This window comes from Adiantum capillus-veneris, chromosome 10 (genome assembly GCF_014529385.1).
Source record: "Adiantum capillus-veneris isolate H3 chromosome 10, ASM1452938v2, whole genome shotgun sequence".
Lineage (NCBI taxonomy): Eukaryota > Viridiplantae > Streptophyta > Polypodiopsida > Polypodiales > Pteridaceae > Adiantum > Adiantum capillus-veneris.
Genome location: NC_140940.1, coordinates 110,719,306 through 110,737,824, shown reverse-complemented (window position 1 = coordinate 110,737,824; position 18,519 = coordinate 110,719,306). Strand labels below are relative to the sequence as shown.

The following is an 18,519-nucleotide window of genomic DNA, read 5'->3' as shown; positions in this document are numbered from 1 at the left end:
TTCAAGCCAGAATAAGCACACCTCATTTAATGAGTAACATGCTTAAAATTACATGATGACAAGAAGAAATTAAGCTTTGCATGTGTGTTGTCTTCATTTTCCCTTTGTTTTGCTTTTGGATAGTGTTGTGCGGTGTACTGAAGGCAATAGCCCATAACTATCACAACGGATCTAAGAGTCTAATTATGTTTGATACTACTGAAGGCTACTCTTAAGTGGGATCTACGAGATCATTCCCCTGCAAATCAGAAGGGCTGATGTTATGGAATATGCAGCCAAAGAAGAGAACTGCTAGGACGTCTTGCTGCTGAGATCTATGGGTCAATATCTTCAGAACTTTGCAGCCAACAGAATTGGCTTCCTCTTGAGGCTGATTTAGACTTCCTTTATGGACCAGAAAAAAGCTAATGAAGCTAGTGATTCTGGTCACTTTACGTTAACCAAAAGAGGCTGCAAGGGGGGTAGCCTCGAAGGTGTGCATAGCAAAGGGTCTCTGGCCAGCAAAATGTTGATGTAAGCTGGCCTATGGGGCTGCTTTCCCGCAATGAGTGGTTGCCAGACTCAAGCGTGCGCGCGCGTGCGTGTGTGTGTGTGTGTGTGTGTGTGTGTGTGTGTGTGTGTGTGTCTCCATTGGATGCGATCATTTTCTCTTACTTTGGTCGACCACTCCCCTCGCCAGGGCTTACTTTCTCTCTGGCCGTGGCATTCGTGTGGTTGAGGATGTAGTCGATGAGGCTGGATATACTTTTGAGTTTCCCTTCACCGCTCGCTGTTTTGGATTGGGCATGCATTACTGTCAGTTTTGGAGAGAACTTCAAAGTATGTTGCTTGACTTTTTGCCAGTTTCACCTTTACCTGATGGTGATCGCATGTCTGATTGGGAAACGCCTTTTAGAGATATTTCTGCGGGTCGAATTTATGCTCTTCTGCTACCACAATCATGGCTTGCTGATCATTGCAATGCCCTTTGGCACATGCACAAATCTAATCTCTGGTGGAGGAAGCTTCTCTCTGCCTTGTGGGAAAAGCCATTTGCCTTTGAAGGAGCGACTGTTTCTTTGACGCTGTTTGCTTTGAGTAATTCCTGTTGGCACTTTTCTTAGGGCGCGTCATATTCGCCCCTCCTCTTGCGTCCGTTGCTCCACAGCACAAGAGGATATTTGCCACTTGTTGTGGGATTGTTGCATTACTAGAGACTTCCTTCGCCGTGTATCTGCCTGTATGCGGCTCTGCTTTCCTAGGGTTGTTTTTCACAAAAGGTTCTGAGCATTTGGCATTTTCTCACCAACACTACAGCGTTTTGCGGTCTTCTTTATGTGGGTCAGATACTGGGCTTATTGGACCCTGTGGCGTCAGCGTAATGCTTACATGTTTCGTCGTACTCATGCAGACCCGTTCCCACTCTTCAAGCTTTCCCTTAGGCAATCGTTACGGTTTGCTTTTGAAGTTGGTGATATCACCGCAGAGATGCATCGGCTTTCCTATGAATGTTTCTAGCTACTCTGTACAGCTGAGTAGTTCTGCGTTCTTCCCCTTGTACATTACCCTTTCGGTGGATTTTCCTCGCTTTGAGGTTTCCCACTAGTAAATTAATCAAATCGATTTACAAAAAAAAAAGAGTGTGTGTGTGTGGGTGTGTGTTTGTTTAACTAGCTCCATTCGGGACACGAACACGCGCTTAAGAAAAATGATCATGATGGATGCAAAACTATCTCCTATCTAGCTATACATACACACCCACACAAGTACACACGAGTAAAGGCACAAACTTCTGGAGACAAATGAGAAAAAAGTATACACAAGCCTTTAAGTACTTGTGTTTAGAAGAGTCGGATCTTGACAATGTCTTGTATTCAAAAACTCAAGATGTTTAATCTTGCAAATTTGAAATAAAATCAGGCCAAAAACGAAGCATACCTTCAAGCAGAGCACCACTGCAAGACTCAAACTGTTTGCGTTTCCTGCAAGTTTTGATAAAACAATCAAAATTTTCTCTCTCTCTCTCTCTCTCTCTCTCTCACAAAGATTTGGATTGCAGAGGAACTCACCTGAATCAACTCAAGATTAAAACAAGCGAACTCAAGAAGATGCATGAAGCTCGCAAACAAGGTAAATCGGCAATTTAGCAAGGCGGTAAAGCCATCATCCAAGAGTTTCAAACTCTAAGCCGACTCTCCCCGCAAGGGACCCCCCTAGTTTTTGTTCTTTTCTTTTACCCTTTTGATGGACTCTCAGTCTTAACTGATATGTATCGATTGCCTTCACCGAGTAGAAAAGTGTTGTAATGTTTTGTTGTCACGTGCACATCTAACCCTATGTGTACATGGACAAGCTACTTCATGACATGGGTTCGGTTCAGTTAGCTTAGGAAGTGATCTAGTAGAACCCATTAGGAGCATTTTTACAGTGCATAGACCTATGTTCCCTATTTTAGCCAATTTTCACTTGTTATTTTTAAGTGACTTTTGTTGAAAAACTGGGTAGGGCAATTTTGATAAGCAAGTACATAAGAAACCTAGCGCTAGCACTTTCTGGCAGAAGAGGCAGCAGGGACCTGACATCCACAATGCACCTTCTCAACAAGAGCAGAACCAGCCTAGCGTTTTGCACTTGCAGCAACCCGGCAGTAACACAAACAGCAGAATACCTAGCGTTTTTGCATTTGCATAACTTTCAGCCCTAGCGTTTTTGCATCAGCATGACAGTCTAGCGTTTTGCAAATTCTCCGCGACAAGACCCCAAGAAGCATCAGCGGTTTTCAGTTTTCAATATCAAGACTCTGCAGTCTAACTCCCAAACCTCACAGATCTCACCTTCCCACAGCAGATCCTCGCCGCACGGTCCTATCCAGCGTAGTTGGCAGTTTCAGCCCGGAAAACGCAATTCCAGAATCTGCATTTTCAGCGCGTCGTCGTTGCATCGTCGTCATCGCCGTCGTCATCGACATAGAGTCAGAATTCAGCAGATAAAGGTTTGCAGATTTCAGCCATTAGCGTTTTCAGATTTCAGCCCGTCTCATTGTCGTCCTCATCGTCGTTGACATCGTCGGCAAGTCCAAAGCATTGTAGAGTTTTGTGCAATCAATAGTAGACCACTCTCGCCATAGAGAGTGGGGCCTTTGGAGGAGGGTTTAACAAATTCTCGTGTCGTATTCTTCTCTCTCTATCTCTCAGTCTCAACACCTTCATTCACAGTGTTCACTTTGTTTGTGTCCATTGCACTCTCTCACTAAAGGAACGGAAGGCTCTCCCTTCCGTAAGTAAAAGGAACCCTTGAGCACAGTTCGGAGCACTCATCTTTAGCAAAGTTCAACATTCACTTCCGTTGCACCTTACATTGGTATCAGAGCTTTGGTAGTGTTCTGCATCACTCAAGGAAAGAACCACAAGATTTTTTTTTGCTTGTTGCGGTCGCACGTAACCCAAGTCCTCTTGGGCGTGTCGATTCCTAATCGTGTTTTGAAGAGTGACAGGAAACCCAAGAAAGAAGGCTTGTGCAGCCTCCCCTTGTGTCTCTTTTCACTCAATGAGAGCGAACCGTGCACTTAGCGGCCGACCAATCGATGTGAGGTGGGAAAAAGCAACCTTGGTGTGAGCAAAAGGCCGCCAAGGGGTGCGCCCGCGGGAAAGAGAAGAGCTCGGTAAGAGAAGATCCTTCTCTAACACAGATTGCAAGCTAAAGAAGAACCTCAAGAACCTCAAGACTCAAGAACCCAAGACCCACAAGAACCCAAGTTCCTCGTGAACTTAAGAACCCAAGACTTCAGTGTATGGTCGTCACCCGAAGCAAAATCGATACTTCGCATGGAGGTCATGAGCATGTAAGTAGCGAAGAAGAATTTTCCCCACCATGAGGTTTTTCTGACTCTCCCCCTTCTCCATCTACACCAAGGATTGCACCAACTCTTATGGAGGTTTTCGACAAGATGATGATGGACAGGAAGTTAGAACGTGAAGCAAGAATGCAAAAGAAAAGCAGAAATGGATGCAAGCACAAAGAAAGAAGAGCCAAAATAGAGCGTGAGCACAACGAAAGAAAAGCTGCATTGGTCTTACTTTTTTCTAATGTGCAGGCGCAGCTTAGAGAGATTCAGGAGAAGGAGACTCTCTCAGTCTCTTCTTTTTCAAAGCGCGACTCACATGATTTGCATAATAATGATAAGAGAGATGATAAGCATGATGATTTGCATGATCAAGATGTGATTATTCACGAGCAAGATGAATTGCAAGATAAAGATGTGATTGTTCACAAGGATGATGGTTTAGTTGATACTTTGTCTAGTGAAGCTAACCTCATTGCAGATTCGATAGATCACGAAGAGCCGATCTTGGCTCTCGAATTGAGTTCCAAAGAACCCCAACAATAAGTATTATGTGTTCGATTGATTAGTCAGCACGCATTGTTCCAATGTTTCATTCGTGATGCTTTCGTGTATTTTAGTCACCGTCCTTATGTGATCCCTTTTCATAGGCATGCCATATTGTACGATAAACACGATTCCCTCATGAATGAGCACAGATGTATGCGGATTACCCATGAAAACATGAAATGTTTGCATTCAAGGAATCCACATTCTCTGTCTTCCTTGGCATGACACAGTATCAGAAAGAGCACAAGAAGGATTGAGCATAAAGCATCGGCATTTCCATTGTGATTTGCCACAGTTGATAGATTTAGATCAGAAAGTCAAGATTCGACCCCATTGTGTGAGTGTGTTTGATGAACGGTTTGGCAATCCATCTATATGTTCATCTACATTGCATGCACAGTCTTTAAAGAAGACTAGAATTTTTCCAGTCACTTTACATGGAATGGGTATGTTCAAGTTTTTTGTGTTGGAAGTGGTTTCAAGAATTTTCATCCTCGGAGATTCTTGAAGAAGGTAGATGCATGACTATAAACGAAGTTGAAGCATTGAAGGAGCCACAAATGACTTTGTGTCGCTTTCGGCGCGGCCCAAAGAAGCAAGCGTTGCAAACCTTTATGAAGTTCAAATATCGCATGACCCACGCATCAGAGTAGGCCGGCGAAGAGTCCTTCCCAGGATTCATCCAGACATTGTTGGCGATCTCCCTCGACGCCATACAGTTTAATACCAGTACCTCACTTTGAAAAGGAGGGGATGTCACGTGCACATCTGACCCTATGTGTACGTGGACAAGCTACTTCATGACATGGGTTCACTTCAGTAAGCTTAGGAAGTGATCTCGCACTTTTGTGAGTCTGTTTGCAGATTGTGCATGTCCAGACACTTAGATTAAATGCATATCCTCTGGTTGCACACAGCATGATCATCGGATTTCAATCAAAACCCATCAAGGGCATTTTTACAGTGCATAGACCTATTTTCCCTATTTTAGCCAATTTTCACTTATTATTTTTAAGTGACTTTTGTTGGGAAACTGGGTAGGGCAATTTTGATAAGCAAGTACATAAGAAACCTGGCGCTAGCACTTTTTGGCAGAAGAGGCAGCAGGGACCTGACATCCACAATGCACCTTCTCAAGCAAGACCCCCCTAGAAGAAGCCTAGTGTTTTCTTCAAGAGCAGAATCAACCCAGCGTTTTGCACTTGCAGCGATCCGGTAGTAGCAGAACAGCAGAATGCACGTCGTCATTGCATCGTCATCATCGACATAGAGTCAAAATTCAGCAAATAAAGATTTGCACATTTCAGCCATTAGCGTTTTCAAATTTCAGCCCGTCTCATCGTCGACATCGTCGACATCGTCGGCAAGTCCAAAGCATTGTAGAGTTTTGAGCAATCAATAGTAGACCACTCTCGCCATAGAGAGTGGGGCCTTCGGAGGAGGGTTTGACAACATTCTGGTGTCGTATTCTTCTCTCTCTATCTCTCAGTCTCGGCACCTTCATTCACAGTGTTCACCACTTTGTTTGTGTCCATTGCACTGTCTCACTAAAGGAACGGAAGGCTCTCCCTTCCGTAAGTAAAAGGAACCCTTTAGCACAGCTCAGAGCACTCATCTTGAGCAAAGTTCAACATTCACTTCCGCTGCACCTTACATTTGTTTTGGTCCCAAGGGTCATATCTGACCTCCATGGACGATAATTCTCTCTCTCTCTCTCTCTCTCTCTCTCTCTCTCTCTCTCTCTCTCTCTCTCTCTCTCTGACGCTCCCGCTTGCCCTGCCCTGCTCCCGCTTCCTCGTGCTCCCGCTGCCCTGCCCTGCTCTGCTCTGCCTCGCACTCCCGCTACCCGCTACCCGCTGCCCTGCTGCACCGCGCTCTTCCCCCTCTGCAAACCCCCCCCCCCCCCCCCCCCCCCCCCCCCCCCCGCTCTGCTGCCTCGCGCTCTCCCCGCTCTTTGCCCCAGCTCTCTCGCTACCTCAGGCTACCCTGCCCCCCCCCCCCCCGTTGCGTAGAGAGAGAAAGAGAGAGTCGAGAGTTTTCGAGCAGAGCGAGAGTAAGCTACCAATACGTAGAGAGAGAAATGCAAAATGTAGAGAGAGAAAGCGTAGAGAGAGAGACAATTTGCGAGCGTAGAGAGAGAAATATAAAATAAAATTTATTAAAAAAAAAGAACTGCACGCGTAGAGAGAGAAAACCTACGCGCGTAGAGGGGAGGGAAAAAAAAGGTGGATACCTAGGTGATCCCCCCTCCCCCTTGCGGCCTTCAGTCATGAGGAAACAAAATGGCAAGGATGACCCTATGGAGGATGCCATTCAAAAATGCAAAGAAGAAACGAGTGAGTCTATCAACAAGATCAATCGCCACCTCCTAGGTACTATTAACGCACTCGACGAGTGCGTGGCAGCACAGGAAAGCACGATACATACACTTGAGGATCGTGTGAAGGCCCAAAGAAGAGGAAATCGCACTACTCAAGAAAGAGCTTGCAGAGGTGCGATCGCATTACGTCCTCAAAGATGGAGAGCTTCAACCCTCGATAATTGAAGAGCTTAACCAGATTAAAGAACAAGTGCGGGCCATCAAAGAAGGTGAGGAGCAATAAAAAGAAATGACAACCTTGTGGGTAGATGTCATCATGAAGACCCAACAAAAAGCAAAAAAGGCAAAAAAATGGATCGAGATTGTCAAGAAAGGAAAGGTCAAGGAAATAACCCCCACCCCCAACCCCACACCAACCATCATTAACTTAACACTAGAAGAGGAGCAAAGGAGACGTGTGCAGGCCTTAGACGTAAGTATATGTGGCCTCAGAGACCAAGATAATGTGGATGAAGAGGTGAAAGAACTCATGACTCTGGTGGGGGTTAACGAGCAGACACATATGAGGGCTTGGAGAGTGGGCAATAAGAAAAATGGGAGCAACGGAAAAACCTCGAAAGAAAGGGCACTCATCCTCCGTTTCCCCTCCATGGAAGCGAAGGATTTCTTGAAGAAGAGACCGACTCTAAAGAAGAATGGCATCTTTCTTGGAGATGACCTCACCCTCTCTCAGATTGCTCATATGCAAGAAGTAATGCCGAAAATTAGAGCAGCAAGGGAGAAAGGGAAGATTGCTTTTTACAAGGATGGAAGGGTGGTGATATTGGAGCGACGCTCCGCATGACGGTGCAAGACCTATGGGACCACACTAAAGATGGCAACTTGGAATTGTAATGGGTCACTCCGTCTTGATGTAGGTGCCTTTGAGGATAGTTTCACAGGGAGAGACATCATTTTCTACTCTGAGACCCATCACGCCCCTGGGCAATCCATGCCACAGGTGAGCGGAAATAGATGGGAGACAGCCTGCAAACAAGAGACCAGATCGGAACATTGAGGACGGGGCTCAGGGGGAGTGGCAGTTCTATTCAAGGAGGAGTTGCAGCCATTGATATATATAGCACGCAAGGATGAACAGGCTAGGTACATGTGGGTAAGGCTCAGGGCAGAGACGGGCAGATACCTCTACATTGTTATCTGTTACTTTCCACCTAGTACCTCAGTATATGCATCACCTAGAGGACAGTCCCCCTTTACTATTCTGGATAAAGACATATGGGAGTTTTCCAAGGCTAGCGACATTATCATACTAGGGGACTTCACTGCTAGGACTGCCCATCACCAGACAATATTTTATGATACTTCCGAGGAGATGCTTGGGGAGCTGGACGTTACAGAGATGGGCCTATCCAGACTATCACAAGATGAGTACACTATGGCAAATACTTGATAGATATGGGAATTGCACATAGATTGGCCATTTTGAATGGCCTATAAAGATTTTCGATAGCTGGAGGTTTTACTTGCTTTCCACACCGACATGGTGCTAGCACAGTGGATTATGTTATGGCCCAGGCAGGGGTTATTCCATTCTTTCAGGATTTCATGGTGGGCAATAGGCCAGTTGAAGTAGCAGTTAATCATGCTATCTTGTCTTTCACCCTGGCGTTTCAGTTCAGCATAGCTCCATTAGGAGAGGTCCCCACGCACACTCGGTATACCTTCATGAGGGTGACACATTCTGTGTATATGGATGAGATATACAGACAGCTATGCACTCAGGAGCTAGGACGGCCACTAGTTGAACTCACTCAGATACTGACAAAGACACTCCATGATGCTGCATCAAAGGCATACCCCCACAGCCAGCCTACACGGAGACCATCTCGGAGCATGCACTAGAACAGTTGGTATGACGAGGAGTGTAGAGAAACGAGGATCAAATTACAGAGGGAAGTGCTCATGGGTATTACCACACATAGACGACTTCACAGATTATCTTTCGCCACCTAGTGCGACGAAAGAAAAGGGCTTATCTATTTCAGCTACAGTGGGATCTGTATCAGCTATTTATGAGTCAAGACTCAAGCGAAGCATGGAGGCTATTCCACGAGCATTCACCACCACCAGCGGTCACCTCGGGGGAATATGCCACATCTCTCCATACAGCATCAGGTCAACCACCTTTGCCGGACCCACTAGAGACATGCCCGGAGACATGTTCTTTCTTTATTGCCGAGAGGGTAAGGAAAGCCATTGACAGGATGAAGACAAGGAGAGCACATGATCATGATGGTCTGGTAGCAGAGCATTTCATCCATGCCAGAGATATGCTTGCAGAGCTCCTTGCTATGATGTTTAATCGAACCATGTATGAAGGCTTCCCGGAGACTTGGAGTATGTCTACGATTGTGCCTATTTTCAAGTCAGGAGATCCCATGATTCCCGGGAATGATGGCACCATCATGGTTGGTCACACATTAGCTAGGTTGTACGCATCCGTTCTTGAGCAGGAGCTGAGTAGATGGGCAGAGCGAGAGGGCGTACGAGCACCAAGGCCAGCAGGATTTAGGAGAGGTTTCTCCCCTCTTGAGCAGATTCTGACACTTAGAGCTATTATTGAGGAGGGCAGACACCATGGCAAGAGAATCTATTGTAGCTTTGTGGATTTCCGCAAAGCTTTTGACACAGTGCCGAGAGCCAGACTTATACACAAACTACAGGACATGGGTGAGCCTATAGAGCTGATATGGGGAATTCTGGCTTTATACAGGACGATGATGGGGCGGGTACGCACTACAGAGGGAATGTCTGACATGGTCCACTCCACTATTGTCACGTGCACATCTAGCCCTATGTGTACGTGGACAAGCTACTTCATGACTAGGGTTCAGTTCAGTTCAGTAGCTTAGGAAGTGTTCTGGCACTTTTGTAAGTCTGTTCGCAGACCGTGCATGTCCAAGCACTTAGAGTAGATGCATATCCTTTGGTTGCACACAGCATGATCATCAAATTTCCTTCAAAACCCATCAGGAGCATTTTTACAGTGCATAGATCTATTTTCCCTATTTTAGCCAATTTTCTCTTATTATTTTCAAGTGACTTTTGTTGGGAAACTAGGTAGGGCAATTTTGATAAGCAAGTACATAAGAAACCTAGCGCTAGTACTTTCTAGCAGAAGAGGCAGCAAGGACCTGACATCCACAATGCACCTTCTCTGCAAGACCCCCCCCCCCCCCCCCCCCCCCCCGGGCGGATGACTTAGCGTTTTCAGCCAAGAACAGCGTTTTCTTCAGTTTGCAGATCAGCCCAGCGTTTTGCATTTGCAGCAGCCTAGCGACAGCAAGACTCCTCAAATCATTAGCGTTTTTGCAGCAGGACACAAATCAACCCTAGCGTTTTTGAATTTGCAGAGCACCCTCGCGTTTTTGCAGATTCGTCGCGACAGGCGTCGTCGTTGCATCGTCGTCATCGCCGTCGTCATCGACATAGAGGCAGAATTCAGCAAATAAAGATTTGCAGATTTCAGTCTTGGCATTTTCAGATTTCAGCCCGTCTCGTCATCGTCCTCATCGTCGTCCACGATGTCGACAAGTCCAAAGCATTGTAGAGATTTGTGCAATCAATAGTAGACCGCTCTCGCCATAAAGAGTGGGGCATTCGGAGGAGGGTTTGACAACATTCTGGTGTCGTATTCTTCTCTCTCTATCTCTCAGTCTCAGCACCTTCATTCACAGTGTTATGCCACTTTGTTTGTGATCATTTCCACTCTCTCACTAAAGGAACGGAAGGCTCTCCCTTCCGTAAGTAAACGGAACCCTTGAGAACAGTTCGGAGCACTCATCTTGAGCAAAGTTCAACATTCACTTCCACTACACCTTACAACTATTGGAGTGAAGCAGGGATGCCCCCTATCTCTGACTCTTTTTGGGATGTATGTGGATGAGTTTTCAGACTATGTAGAGCGTCAGGGAGACAAAGGGGCTCAGCTAGTAGGGACATGGATTACCTTGTTACTATATGTTGATGATATTGTGTTGATTTCTCACTCTCCAGAGGGGATGCAACGTCATTTAGATGCTTTGCATCCATTTGCTCGTCACAGTGGATTGTCTGTCAACCTGGGGAAAACCAAGGTTATGGTGTCCAACACGACACCACAGTGGGTCAGGAGGTCAGCACCCACATTTTACGTATGGCCAGGAGACTGTGGAGTACTCAGATGCATAGACTTATCTTGGGGTAGTCTTCAGTGGCCCGGTGTTTTCACTGAGGAGAGCATCAGAGATAGACTAACAAGAGCGTATGTAGCCTTGGGAGGACTGGAGAGGATGTGTTCGCAGGTCCAGTTTCAAGAACCGCGAACAAAGCTCTAGCTTTTTGACACTCTAGTGACTTCAGCTAATGGGGTTCATTTATGGGGACCCTTAGTAGACCATCATGGGAGTGATCTGGCAACACAGATGGATGGAGATGTATGGAGAGGCCTCTGGTCTCTATGATCGCTCGGATGATTCGAGCTAAGGCCTCAGTGCCGCATGAGATTATCCGAGCCGCAACCCCCCCCCCCCCCCCCCCCCCTCGCCTCTCGTGGTGGAGGCATTGACTAGATCAGTATCCTTTATACACAGTTTATGGGATCTCCCCAGGGAGAGATACGCTCGGCTTGCCCCGGAGTCATCTCGACAACTAGCGCTACAAGGCGATACAGCATGTTGGTATGGACAGATGACAGCATGGTTTCAGTCACATGGATAGATTGCCTCCGTTTCAATACTTCCTGGATGCACCCTCCTTGTCTCTCACACGGACAGAGATCACCAGACTCATACGCCAGGATCTGATTTAGCGAGATACTAGGAGCACATGTATACAGCCGACACAGGAGTTGGGCACGAAGATGGCCTTCTAGAGAGAGCATCTGCTCCAACTCACGGAGGACAGTTTTGTGACTACACCTGCATACATTAATACACACTTATCTCATGGGATACGATGCGCTATTGGGCAAATACGCACATCCTCACATCAGCTCCAGATCGAAACTGGCCAATTTCAAGGGGTGCCAGCAGGGGCCAAGATATGTCACCTATGTAACACAGAGCCAGAGACAAAGCTGCACTACACATGTCAGTGCCCGATGTACGATGAGATACGCAGTCGCTTCCACTGCTTGTTCAGAGAAGATTTCAGACCATTTTCTAGAGTCATGAGATACGAGGATCGGAGATGTCTCGGATTGTTCCTGCTAGAGTTGCGCATACTTAGGGAGAGCTTGTTGAGGACATTAGGGGAAAGACAACCTCAGAGACGAATCACACATTTCTTTACACCAACCAGGGGAGAGCCAGAGGAGCAGTCATCACAACAGATCTCAGAGCCCACCCACACTAGAGGTATGTTGCTTGACCGAGCCACTGAACTAGGCAGATCGAGACGCCCGCAACCTCGAGGGGTCTCCCACCATCGACGAAGGCTGCATCAGAAGATACAGATCACTCTAGCTCCACATGCAAGACGCCCAACCAGAGTATTGACCATGGAGGAGGTTGATGAGATTCGACAGCGACCAATGAGAGATTTCATTTGAACCCACCAAACACCCCCTCCCCCACATATCTCGCCTCAATTCCGAATCAGCTTCAGATTAATTTCCTTTTTTTCCTTTTCCCTTGGTGTGTTAGTTCTTTGTAATTTCCGTACCCAGACGTGATATCAGATTCACCAATTGTAACTTTTTGGTCTCATAGGTCATTTTGGCCTTTCGAAGACGTTAATATAACATTTCATTTCATTTCTGTGTGTGTGTGTGTGTGTGTGTGTGTGTGTGTGTTTTGAAAAGATCATTTCTATAAATCCGAGTACAGAAGAACCCTCGAGATGCTAGAAATAGCCCATCTTGCACGATGTACAGGGCCGAAAAAACCAAAGGTGGATATGGAAGAATCCACTAAAGGCAACTCCTCAAGGTGGGGTATGAGAGGAGTGTAGGATGAACCATTGCGGTTGGGAGTAATGCCACTAAATGTGATCTCTGACAAAATTGAAGAACATATGAGAGTGAGCCCATCGTGTGATGAAAAAAAGCCTGTGCTCTCGAGCCGCCCGCAAGGAACCCGCTGTTGAATCCCACTAGCTACATAGAGTGTGTCTGATGCCCACCAAAATGTCCACAAGGATCTCCACAATAAAGGACGGTGCCGCACTGAGAACATGGTGGCAACAAGCTCACCAAACGTTCCACAACGTAATGGCATCTAGTATGCAGAACACCTCATCTTGGAACGGAGGAGCATCATGCCGTGCATCCCCTCTGGCTACCATACTCAAGGTACCAATGAGATACCCTGAGGTTGTCACCATAAAAACTAGTTCCGTGGCAACACCCGAAAAAAAGAAGTGACTGCTCCCCACGTAAGAAAGACAAATTGGACCCCTGCTCTAGAAAGAAGCAATGCAAGAGCTCCCCAAACAAAGAGAGATGAGAAGCTAGGACAATGGAGACTGCTCCCCACGTAAGAAAGACAAATTGGACCCTTGCTCTAGAAAGAAGCAATGCAAGAGCTCCCCAAACAAAGAGAGATGGGAAGCATTCCCAAAGGCAGTGGCTAGGAGTCTCCACAATCCTACCTGTACAACGTATACATAGAGGATCGAAGCCCAGCTAAGCACTCCAAGAGCCAACTGGAAGACCATCATGAGTAAGCAGCCAATGGAAATAAGGAATCCTTCGTGCCACTCACAAAGCCCACAACGCAGGCCAAAACTGATACATGAAACCATGTGACAAACCTACATGTAACTACTCTCTGTCTTTTGGGCATCCGAGGCTTCTTACACACAAGTAATGTTCGACCTATCCTGACTAAATACTCAAAAAAGGTGATTGAAACATGTCTCTGTACATCCGACGGCCATTGCCACTCACCAAGATCCCACTATAGTTGAGACAAAGGACGACCCTCCCAAATCCAAACCCTCCAAGAGGCAACCTCCTCTACAGAGAGATGAGGATCCACGTATCGCTTTCTGCCACAAGAATCAACGACTTTGATCGGCTACCAAGCAAGGCTAGAAAGAGCAAGCCCTTTCTTATCAAAGTAAAAATGGATCCGTATGTGTGCAAAAGAGTCCTGCTTTCTAGCAATGATGAAACGAAAAAAGCTGTTACTTGACAAAAAGGGGGTTGTGCTAGACCTATCAAAGTAACCCCCACCAACCCTGATGCTGTGGAAGCATAGTATCACCTCTCATAAGTTGGTTCCACAAGCTTGAAATGGCAAACTCGATCTCAAGAATTCTGGGCTGAATCCCTCTACGGATATCATACCTCTCTCCCAAGATATCAGCCAGCAACAATCTATCACGACACCACGTGGTCATCGAGGTTGCCGGACCGACATCCCAAATAGCCCAATCAATGTGCAATCGTTGCCCTAGCTATTGAGGTCTCTCTCGAGACTATGAGTGGATAGGTATGGTGACCAAAGAATTCTATACAAGAGGCTGTCGCTCAATCTCCTCTCGAGCAAGGATTTAGCTCACTAAACACTCTCTAGAGGAGTGACAAATCTGTAACAATGAGCGTGTGAAAGGAGACAGATGATCTCTGTGCGCAGGCGCATCCGTAATCAAAAACCATATCCTTGCAGTCCATGTGTGCATGTCTCTAACACCATGGGTGGAAGTGACTGTAGCCAAGATGGACTAAAGTAACATCTTCCAAGGTTCATTGCATGGAAAATCCCCCTACCAATGAGCTTGGTAAAAAGTGCACGACTTGCAACTCACGATCAATGATACCCACACCACCCTCTCCACGGAGAGAATCACTATGGACCATTGTACTCTAGCCCGAGTTCACGAGTGCTGTCTGATCCCCCAAAAAGGAAGTTTCGAATCAAGCGCCTCAACCGTGCCATAACTCCCTCATGCAACGTCCAGCATGATGCAATGTACCAAGCGGAGGCCAACAACACCTGATTGGCCATCTGTGCGTCCCCAAAACATCCTTCTAGACCCTCGTAATGTACATGTTGCAACCTGTTGGTGTTCCAAGTAATCATACCATAGCATAAATAATCAGCACAAGGACTCTGAACCACCCCAGAAGCATACATATCCAAACATGTAGGGAGGTCTCTCCTAGACTGTCTCCACAAGGGGCACAGCCCATAAGGTACATAGGTCAGGAAGAAACCACATGATGCATGCGTAGAACCACTCTAAACCATCCTGTGCAATACATACTCTGCATAAGACCGATTGATCACTATGCCACAACATGTATAACATAGCTGGTATCCAAAAGGCCCATGACTCATGGATGCACCACACCCAACATAAATAGAAACCATGTACTCCATGTGCATAAGCAACAACAATTATTTGTCCTCTGCAATATCTAAGCATACATCAACCTATAAGCATATTGCAAACTGTCAAGCTAGTAATGCTCCCTCTTGATAGAGGGAAAACAGTAAAAGATGGCGCATCTAGGGGCAAGAGTGGGACATGTTTTCCCTAATTGAAATCTATAATCTCACTGTACAATGTGCGTAGCATGACCTGTTTGCAAGATAGTACATGACAAACCTTGTCATAAATTGTTGATGTGTCAAGCCACCGAAGACCCGGCCGGTTGGGGTTTCCCAAACCCAACCCTAGCCGACCTGCAGATCCCAATCGAGGGGCCTAAACTCCAAGAGAAGAAGCAGCAGAAGAAGTAGAAGCAATAGAAGAAGTTTTCACCAACTTATAGGTCCTCGCCGAGTGGGGCAAATTAGTAAAAGAGATATTACCAACTTGTGGGACCCAAAAATTAGAAGGAAAGTTGCCTATATAGGAAACTGCGAGTTTGCTCTGCTCAGCAAGAAAAACCCACGACCCCATAAATGGCTAAAAACTGCTAAAAATGTGTAAACTCATTAGAGTGACCTATGACACACATTTGGTAGCACAACTACAGAACACTCGAGACTGAAACCCTAGGAACAAGGCTACCACCTCATGCTAGCCTACCAGGTGGGCAACACAGTGGAGTGCACCACCTCGAATACGGCCACGCACAACCACAAAACATCCCCCATTCCCTAATTTGCTCATGGGAGATACTAGACCACCACCATACAAAAATCTGAGAACACCCCATCTCAGCTCCTCGGACGGGAAACAAGTCCAAGGGAGCTGGCATGAGAGGATAATGTCGCATGTGGCAGAGGTTTGGTGAAGATATCAGCAAGATTGTCTGACATCGGAATATACTCTAGTCAAATAGAGCCATCCTTGGTCTTCTCACAAACAAAATGAGCAGACGCCCCCCCCCCCTCCCCCCGGCAAAGATCCCACACTCGCAACCAATGAACTCCTCATCTATCAATGACGCCTCTAGGCTCAGACCATCCGCATAAAGGCAAGGCTAGACCAATATCCAACCTGGGCCAATCAATGTGAGTCCTTTCTCCTAGTTGTTGACTTTCCTTTGATTTGCATTCCAAATCAAAGGTTGCCTCTCAATCTTCTTTGCACATCGAGGACTGTTGTACCAATGTACGAGGCATAGACAACCATATCCACAGCAGGCAGCGGGCATGAAAGGAGACATATAAGATACATCCAGTAAGGCATCAGAAAAAGGAACCATATCACCGTGTGCCAAGGGCCGTCAAATCTGGGAATTGCACTATATTGTGCATGATACAATAATTGCTTCCACGGTTCAGCCCAAGGAAACAAAACTTGGAGTACAAGCTTTGAAAGCAATGCATTAATTTGCACTCTGGATCTTTGATGCCCAGTCCACCCTCCTCTTAGGACATAATAATAGTACGTCAATGCACTCTAGGGCGATTATCTCTAGAGTCGTCTGAACACCCAGAGAAAATTGCACATTAAATGCCATAGTTGTGGCATAACCCTGGCATACAAGGTCCAACCATAGGTAGTAAACCAAGATCTTGCAAGAAGAACCTGATTTACAATCAAAGCCCTACCTGTCAGTGGCAAATGCATAGAGAACCAATAACAGATCTTCCTCTGAATGGACTACAAAACTGGCTCAAACTGATGCTGGGGTGAAACCTTAATACCCTCGTGGAAACCGAGATATATTCATGTCTGACCCATGTCAACCAAGTGAAATGATTCTGGGACACTCCTCGACTCCTACCCAAAAACCAAAAGACTTGTGCCAGTTTATGATCGCACCACTGGCCAAGCAAAAGGTAGTATAAGGAGCATACTGAGTAAACAACAAGGTAATCATCTGCATACTCTTAATCTACAATTTCTTGAGCCATGCTCATAAATTGGCAGGATTGGTGAGAAGAGGACAGCCCACAGCTAGAGCCTAGAAGTCTTGCTTTCGGAAGAATTCCTATTTTCCCACACAGCTGGCAAGTATTGACCAGTTTATGCGACCTGGATTTTCGGGAAGACAGGCGCGTGCATACCCCTGCCATGAAAAATGCAGCTGAAATGTGATTTATTTATTTATTTTTGTGGGGTGGGGTGGGGAGGGCGGGGGGGGAGAGTTACCCGGTACAAGAGATAATTGAGGAAGAGGGGCGACGAGGAGGTCGTCGCTGCGTGGCGAGCCATGAAGTAGGACAAGAAAGTGAGGGCGTGTAGCGCATAGAAGGGCTCTGATAGCGTTTGCACAACCTCCATAGCCACCTCCATCTGCAGTATGTCAAGAAACAACGAGAAACCGCGCCAACGTATACTTTGTTCCAATGGTGATTGTCGTCAAGTTAGTAGATGTCCAAATGTGGTCTAACATAGCATTAGTTGTAGGTAACTGTCTTTTGTGATATATGTTGCTTCGATTTAATTTGATTAGCTTGTAGAAATAGCATCGACAACCTAGAAGAAGGATTGGATGATGATGAGTACAATTCGATTAGTTTGTAGAAATAGCATCAACAACCTTGAAGAAGGATTGGATGATGATGAGTACAGTTTGGTAAGACTGTTGAAAAAAGCTTGTATTAACTTGGCAGCAATGGCATGAAACATTTGCTACAGTATAATCGTAGCTAGAGAAGTTATGTTTTTTTTTTGAAAGCTGACATTAATTTTAACTTAATGGTGTAAATAATTTTGTGATATTGTATCAGAATATGTGTTTGTGAGAAAAAAAGTGAGACTCAAAAAGGACCAAATGATGATACGTGATAGTAATTACGTAAGTAGATTTATTTATTTATTTTAAGCTTAGTCATCAAGTTAGTATCATTAACCATAGTATTATCATGTCTAGAAAAGTAAGACATACGTGATTGTAATTATGTTGGCATATATTGTTGTGTTGTTTTATTTTGAAGCTAAGGTACTTAACATGAGGCATTGAGTCGAGCAATGCAGGTGGGGTGGAGGTGAGCATCGGCCCTTGTGAAGATAGTATTCCCAATCAAGGATAATTTATCAAAGATAATGAATTGAAGTTCTTGGTAGAGTAAATAAAGTCAACAAATTTTTTGTATGGAGAGCAAGACATTGGTTGTTGTTAGCATGGCAAATGAAGTTCTAACTGAATAGTTGTTCATCCAAAATTGAAAGTTTCTTTCTTGTATATGGCATTATCATTGTTTTTATACGATTTGGATTAAATTGTGATCTATGATTGTAAGTACAAAGTAAGTCTTAGACAATTAAGGTTTTTCTAGTTTATACACTTCTTGTCAAGAAAAGGTGAAGTGAATTTAAAGGGACAATATTTTTCTAAGAAATATGTCATTAAATTTTTTTTGCCTTCCTAATGGATTGAAAATAAATAAAATCCATCAATTATTTGAAGATTTCTCCTACAAACCCCCTCTCCGGATCTCCT

General features: G+C 45.5%; 1 protein-coding gene across 2 annotated transcripts in view; it reads right to left on the bottom strand.

The window, feature by feature from the left end:
* The window catches only part of LOC147449455 (uncharacterized), an 87,643-nt gene extending 70,203 nt beyond the window's left edge, over positions 1-17,440 (bottom strand). The window contains exon 1 of one of the 2 annotated variants that reach the window (XM_086521901.1): positions 17,226-17,440. In XM_086521901.1, the coding sequence (XP_086378027.1) occupies positions 17,226-17,369 (144 nt within the window). In that variant the 5' untranslated portion in view covers positions 17,370-17,440. The remainder of the gene's footprint in view (positions 1-17,225) is intronic. The other variant, XM_086521902.1, reaches the window with a different exon arrangement.
* Between the last annotated feature and the right edge of the window lie 1,079 nt (positions 17,441-18,519).